At 47.2% G+C, this 7,718-nt stretch overlaps 2 protein-coding genes across 2 annotated transcripts; one reads left to right on the top strand and one right to left on the bottom strand.

Moving 5' to 3' along the window:
• Positions 1-393, bottom strand: LOC308237526 (histone H2A type 1; the record flags this gene model as incomplete). Its single annotated transcript, XM_080648261.1, has 1 exon — positions 1-393. The coding sequence occupies one exon, from the start codon at positions 391-393 to the stop codon at positions 1-3; it is 393 nt and encodes a 130-aa protein (XP_080504387.1).
• Positions 394-714: 321 nt separating this feature from the next.
• LOC308237651 (histone H2B type 1-C/E/F/G/I-like) lies at positions 715-1,094 on the top strand (the record flags this gene model as incomplete). The annotated part of the gene is given in 2 exon segments (XM_080648479.1): positions 715-724; positions 727-1,094. Coding segments are annotated over 2 exon segments (378 nt in total).
• Between the last annotated feature and the right edge of the window lie 6,624 nt (positions 1,095-7,718).

Genomic DNA, 7,718 nt, shown 5'->3' with positions numbered 1-7,718 from the left:
TTACTTGCCCTTGGCCTTGTGGTGGCTCTCGGTCTTCTTGGGCAGCAGCACGGCCTGGATGTTGGGCAGCACGCCGCCCTGCGCGATCGTCACCTTGCCCAGCAGCTTGTTGAGCTCCTCGTCGTTGCGGATGGCCAGCTGCAGGTGGCGCGGGATGATGCGCGTCTTCTTGTTGTCGCGGGCCGCGTTGCCCGCCAGCTCCAGGATCTCGGCCGTCAGGTACTCCAGCACGGCCGCCAGGTACACGGGCGCGCCCGCCCCGACCCGCTCGGCGTAGTTGCCCTTGCGGAGCAGGCGGTGCACGCGGCCCACGGGGAACTGCAGCCCGGCCCGCGACGACCGCGTCTTGGCCTTGGCGCGCGCCTTGCCGCCCTGCTTCCCGCGGCCCGACATGACGAACAGACAAACCTCCGCTCAGACCTGGGTCTGAGCTCAATCGCCCGGAGCTGCCCTCTTTATAGTCGCGCCAGGGCGCGAAAGTGAATCTGTGCCATTGGCGGCAAGTTACTGCCCTTTCACGTAAACCAATGGGATCCCGGTTCTGAAATGCACTTGTTTTCAGTGGACAATTCCCTGTGACGTTTCCGGGACTCGCCACCAGTCAGACACGCCTTTACTCCCGCCTCCTCTAAGGAGCTGGAGCCGGAGGACACTCGCAGCCTCACCCCGGTTCTTCCAGACGTTCCCCATCTTCTTGGGCGGTTCCCCCCGACCATGCCCGAGCCGGCAAGTCTGCGCCCGCCCCGAAGAAGGGCTCCAAGAAGGCGGTGACCAAGGCGCAGAAGAAGGACGGCAAGAAGCGCAAGCGCAGCCGCAAGGAGAGCTACTCGGTGTACGTGTACAAGGTGCTCAAGCAGGTGCACCCCGACACCGGCATCTCGTCCAAGGCCATGGGCATCATGAACTCCTTCGTCAACGACATCTTCGAGCGCATCGCGGGCGAGGCGTCGCGCCTGGCGCATTACAACAAGCGCTCCACCATCACGTCCCGCGAGATCCAGACGGCCGTGCGCCTGCTGCTGCCCGGCGAGCTGGCCAAGCACGCCGTGTCCGAGGGCACCAAGGCCGTCACCAAGTACACCAGCTCCAAGTGAGGAGCTGCGGCCGCTGTCAAACCCAAAGGCTCTTTTCAGAGCCACCCACCTCCCAAGAAAGACTTGCTGTGCTGTGCAGTGCCTATGTTATGGGGATGGGAGAGGATTATCTCGGGAGGACATCTTAAAAAACAATAAACAGGTTTGAGAAAAACTAGAGCCTTAACCATTTGTCCCCAGCCAGGCGCTCTTAGTGTTGCAGGGAATCCCCAGGGTGTCCCTTCCCACAGCAATGGTTTTGGGTGTAGCCAGGCCAAGCGGTTCTTGCCCTGCTGGTGACAGGAGCAGGTGCCAGCTATGTGAGGTGCAGAGATTGCTTCTCAGTCCCACCAAGCATGGGGACTGCCACCAGCAGCTTTTGCTGCACTAACACTGCAGGAAACGTGCCATCACAGCACGTCCCGAGGGAAACGGGTTTAATCCCAGGTAAGCTTCACGGATCGGGGAGAAGCTTGGCGACCATGGAATACCCCCCGGGTCGGCAGCCAGTGAGGGCAGGCTTGGAGGGGTCGTGGAGAAGAGGGACCTGCATAATCTTGGAGACAACCCGAAGGCTGCGTGTGAGTTCTTTACCCACAGCTCCCCCCTCTTCACCTTTCTCTGCATGAAGCACACCCATGCTCTGGGGCTGTAAAACGAGCAGGACGAAGGGAAGCAGTCAGTTCTTTCCAGAATCAATGACTGTTGTTGGAGTAAGTGTGGGCGGCTGAGGAATCCCCAGTTATGCTGGAAGGTTCTCTTCACTGAATTCACGCTTTCTGCTTGGTTTTAGGTTCCATTCTGCCTCTTCTGGTGACATGGTATCCCTACGGCTTAGTTGAGATTTAAAAACGCCAACAGCTCCAAAATACTTGGATGTGGGAAGGCAGAAGTCTCCTCCCCACTCTCCCCCCCCCCCCAAAAAAAAATAACTGATGATTGCAGTGAGGATAATCTCTAATTATCAGAGTGAAACAGGCCCGGGAGTGACGTGTGGGTGTCACCCTCTAAAATCTGTCTAAGCTGGCTTCCTGGCACGTGACTGGGCAGTTGCACAGGGTCCTCCCATTCTCAGAGGAGCCTATATCTGTTTAATGCTCTGCTGTCATTACCTTAAAATCATTAGCAATCTTTTAACAAGAGAGTCCACACTTTTGTTTTGCATGGAACGTCACCAACTATGTAACCGGTCCTCACATTGCCTTCTACGTTCTATTGTCAGAAAAAGGAAAAAATCTTTCCCATACTCTGCATTCTATCCTTTCTTCAAGGTATGTTAAGTGCAGAGATTTCTTCTCAATTCCACTGCCAGGATTTCTATTATTAAACTAAAATACAGGGAGAAATCAAGAAAGATTTTTAACAAAAGGTCATGGATAAGCATAAGAGCTATTCAGGCCTAGAAACCAAACAGGATGCACTGCTGATGTAACGTCTACGTAAATGAGACTATCAGCCTGAAAAGAAGGAAAGAAGAAAGGAAGGAAGGAAGGAAGGAAGGAAGGAAGGAAGGAAGGAAGGAAGGAGAAAGAAAGAAAGAAAGAAAGAAAGAAAGAAAGAAAGAAAGAAAGAAAGAAAGCTAACAAGCTTCATTGACTTCCTGGGAGGTTAACTCACCCTCCTCAACCTCACAGAATCCAACCATCACTCACCAGATGGTAGAAAGAAGGCAGAGCTGGGTAAATTTATGAAGTAAGGATGATTACAGGTGACTTTTGGTTGATCAGGATCCAGAACCTCTTCCAAATTTTGCATATAGTGCATAAGTAATGAGAGAAACATAAGACTACCTGTCCACCCAAAAAAGGGGAAAGAGACAAATCTTTTCGTTAGCCTATTACAGTGCTTCAGGTGTTAGTCTAGTGCAGGGGTGGGCAAACTTTTTGACTCGAGGGCCACAATGGGTTCTTAAACTGGACCGGAGGGCCGGAACAAAAGCATGGATGGAGTGTTTGTGTGAACTAATATAAATTCAAAGTAAACATCATTACATAAAAGGGTACGGTCTTTCGGCTCCGCGGGCTGGATAGAACTGCCGAACGGGCTGGATCCGGCCCGCCGGCTGTAGTTTGTTCACGGCTGGTCTAGTGTCATGATCAATTATCCAGAATTATTTCATTGTCACTGTCCCTCATTCTCCTGCCTCCTTAGAGACCATCTTCCCTTAGATTTTTGTTGCGTGTTTTTTTGTGTGTGTGTGTTGTTGGTTTTTTTGTGTGTGTTTTTTTTTTTTCACACTCAAAATTTTTTCTTTGTACCTCTTGAAAAAAAAAATTTTAAGAAGATATTCAAGCCCTGACTGGTTTGGCTCAGTGGACAGAGTGTCGGCCTGTGGACTCAAGGGTCCCAGGTTTGATTCCAGTCAAGGGCATGTACCTTGGTTGTGGGCACATCCCCGGTGGGAGGTGTGCAGGAGGCAGCTGATGGATGTTTCTCTCTCATCAATGTTTCTAACTCTCTCTCCCTCTCCCTTCCTCTCTGTAAAAACATCAATAAAATATATTTAAAAGAAGAAGAAGAAGAAGATATTCAAGCTACACTTCCACCCAAGGCCAAGACACTCAGAATTCATTCCTGCCTCTCTACCTGCACCAGTGCAGATGAAAGCTCAGGAAAAATACTAGTTCTGAGTCTCAGGGAGTAACTGAAGGAAGATCAGCAGCAAAAAGTTCATGTAGAACAAGAGAAGAAGGGCGTCGATCGTGAAAATTGCACCCAGTGTGAAGTGGGCTGGAGCAGGAAGAATAACGAGAGAGTGTATATGTTCCTTCTTTGGGGGGCCACTCTGGTTTTCAGAGTCCCCAGCCCTGAGGTAGCACAGGAAATGTGTGGGGCCCGGAGGGAAATGGGGGTGAGCACTGAGGCTGTGGTCAGTCATAATTCACCCTTCCTTCCGGACCAGGACTTGCTTGGCGTGTGTTTAAGCACACCTTCCGTGCAGGCTGTGAAGAATGCACAGACAAAAACCTTGGTGTCTCCAGGAGGTTCTATTTCTACTCGGGAAAAGAGGAGGAAAAACAACCCTACTAAGCTGGTGGGACAGAGTGTACTTATGAGGTGATGGTGAGAAGTGGGCTGATGGGGGAGAATGGAAAGAAAATTTTTCAATGTATCTGAGGTTTTTTGTGTGTCTTTTTAGTTCCTGCTTTTGGAAACACATGAATGTATTAATTATGCAAAAAGGGTTTAACATTTTAAAAAATTTAATTATGTATTTTATTTTGGAATAAATGTGCAGAGTGTATAAAAGAAAGATCTTTGTCATTCTTACTATTGAAGTTTTAGAAATATTTTTCTTAGTTTTTAATCTTGTTTTCTCTTGGAGTGAGCTGGAGGATGCATAATATGACATGTGAGTGATATATGATTAATACAATGTTTTCAGAAGAAGCAATAAGATAACTCAGGTTCTTTCTCCAAGAATGATTCCTCACAGGAAAACAAAATAAAACAAACAAAAGTAAGGACCTCTGTTGCACTTTTTCTAATCCCCACCTCTGCTGCCCTTTGCTTTGATAATGAAGTGGAGTCTGAGCCCTTAGCCCAGGAAACCTGCAAACCCTAAATACCTGAGAGGTTGTTTCTCTGTCCGCCTAAAGGGTCAGGACCGGTCAGCAAGGTGGTTTGAAGGAAATGAAACTCCTGCTTAAGTTAAAGCACAAAACTACTTACAGATGACCAACAGATGTATGAAAAGATGTTCATGTCCCTAATCACAAGGGAAACACAAATTAAAACCACAATGAGATATCACCTCTCACCTGTCAGAATAGCTACTATCAATAAAACAACAAACAACAAGCGTTGACAAGGATGTGGAGAGAAGGGAACCCTTGTGCACTGTTGGTGGGAATGCAAAGTGGTGCAGCCACTGTGGAGAACAGTACGGAGAGTCCTCAAAAAATTAATGGAACTGCCTTATGGCCTAGTGATTCCATTTCTGGGGATTTATCTGAAGAAACCCCAATCACTAATTCAAAAGAATATATGCACCCCTGTGTTTTTTTATACATTTTTATTGATTTCAGAGAGGAAGGGAGAGGGAGAGAGAGATAGAAACATCAATGATGAGAGAGAATCATTGATTGCCTGCCTCCTGCATGCCCCCTACTGGGGATCAAGCCCGCAACCAGGGCATGTGCCCTCGACAGGAATCTAACCTAGGTCCCTTTAGTCCACAGACTGATGCTCTATCCACTGAGCCAAACCGGCTGGGGCTGCACCCCTATGTTTATTTCAGTGTTGTTTACAATAGCCAAGCTATAGAAGCAACCCAAGTCCCCATCAATAGACGAGTGGATAAAAAAGCTGTGGTACATACAATGGAATATTACTCAATCATAAAAAGCAATGAGCCCTAACCGGTGTGGCTCAGTGGATAGAGTGTTGGCCTGCAGACTGAATGGTCCCAAGTTCGATTCCGGTCAAGGGCATGTACCTTGGTTGTGTGCACATCCCCAGTGGGGAGTGTGCAGGAAGCAACTGGTCGATGTTTCTTTCTCATTGATTTTTCTAACTTTCTATCCCTCTACCTTCCTCTCTGTAAAAAATTAATAAAATATATATTTTTTTAAAAAGAATGAATTCAACATTTGTGACAGTATGGATGGACCTAGAGGGTATTAGGCTAAGTGAAATAGGCCAGACAGAGAAAGACAAAGACCATATGATTTTACCTTATATGTGGAATCTAAAGAACAATACAAACAAACAAAATAGAAACAGACTCATAGATGCAGATAACAGACTGATGTTTGCCACAGGGGAGGGAGGTAGGGGGCTGAGTGAAAAAAGTGAAGGGACTAAGAAGTACAAATTGGTAGTTACAAAATAGTCATGGGGATGTGAAGTACAACATAGGAAATCTACACTAATAAAAGAGAAAGATGCAAATTGACCGTACCTTTGCAATGCCCACCAGCCAATCAGGAGTGTGTATGCAAATTAACCCAACAAAGATGGTGGTTAGTTTGCATACACAAGCATGCAGTGGTGGGGCAGGAGGTGTCATCACCATGGCAACGATGCAGGCGTTCTGCCCCGCCCCAGCCGCTCCCGGCCTCTGGGCAGTGTGGGAAGGCAGAAAGGCAGCTCCCAGCCGGAGCAAAGGTGGTGCCAGCAGCCAGGGGAAGGAAGGCCCCTTCTTGCATGAATCTTGGTGCGTTGGGCCTCTAGTTTACTCAATAATATTGTAATAACTATGTATGGGGCCTGGCGGGTACTAGAAATATCAGGGGGGTCACTTTGTAAAGTACGTGATTGTCTAACCACTATGCTGTACACCTGAAACTAGTACAAAATAATACTTAATCTACACTGGAATTGAGAAAATATATTAAAAGTTAGAACACTTGCCAAAACCAAGGGTTGAGCCAGAGACCTTTAGATATGCAGTCTGACATGCTCCCACCTGAGCTATTTCAGCTAGACTTCATGATGCTCTTCTTATCAGTAACTTTAAAAGGTTTTTTTATTATTATTTTCTTCATTTCCCTTTTGGATGTCACATTTCAGAAAAAGTTAAATTATTTGTGGCTTGTTTCCTGAAAATATAAACTTTGCCCAGGCATCTGTCTGTGGCAGCATGGTGAACATTTGATTTTGATGCTTGCTTTTTGAGTCTTTTAGTTTTGTTTTGTTGCTAGCTTTTGTTTAACCTTGGTATTATGAGTAACTCTAAATCTACACCTGAACCTCCTTCAAAAGCCCCCACCCTACCCTTATTAATGCTTTGGCACTGTGGTGACAATTCAGTTCATTACCTCCAAAACGGCATAATTTAAACACTGGTACTATCTCTTTTAATCATGTCCTTAATTTAAAACGGTTCCACCTGGCCCGTGTGCATCGGTGTGGTTGAGCATCGGCCTATGAATCAGGAGGTCACAGCTGGATTCCTGGTCAGGGCACATGCCTGGGTTCCGGGCTCTATCCCCAATAGGGGACCTGCAGGAGACAACCAATCAATGATTCTCTCTCTCTCCCCCTTCCTCTCTGAAATCAATAAAAATACATTAAAGCCATCCCACCTTAGAAACACTGTTTACTTTTTGAAATAGACTTATTTTTAGAGTATTTTTAGATTTACATAAACATTGTGCAGAAAGTATAGAGTTCCCATACACTTCCTTTCCCCCACTTCAGAATCTCTCCTATTATTAATATCTTTATATTAATAAGTATTAGTGTTGTGCCGTGCTCAGCACTGTCAGGGGTAAACCTGAGGGGGGGCAGGGGGGGCGGTGAAGGATTAAAGAAGACAGACAAGAGAATAAAGCTGGGGCTAGGTGGGACGCTGCTCTCTGATAGAGTGCCATGGCCTGCAAGCCGAATCTTTATTTTATAACCAGATTCCACGAGGCAAGGGGCGTGGTCAAGATGTTCACAAGGTTCTCACAGGTTTCTAATCTACTCAATTACATGCACCTGAACTCTATCAAGTTTTGTTTTGGCAGCACTTGCTGCACCTCCTGCAGCCCATATCACTCAGCCACGTGGGACCACAGGTTCGGGCCATAGGGTCAAGCTTACAATATAGCCTTGGCTGTAATTGTGCTGGGAGGGCTTTGCCCTCCAAGCTGGGACTTGCACGTGGCTTTGCCACGAGAGGACCGTGCCCTCTCATTCGTCCGAGGTTTGAATCTG

This window comes from Plecotus auritus (genome assembly GCF_963455305.1).
Source record: "Plecotus auritus genome assembly, chromosome: 12".
In the NCBI taxonomy this organism is placed as follows: Eukaryota; Metazoa; Chordata; class Mammalia; order Chiroptera; family Vespertilionidae; genus Plecotus; species Plecotus auritus.
Note: the sequence above shows the minus strand (reverse complement) of the source record. Positions and strands in the feature narration are given on the sequence as shown.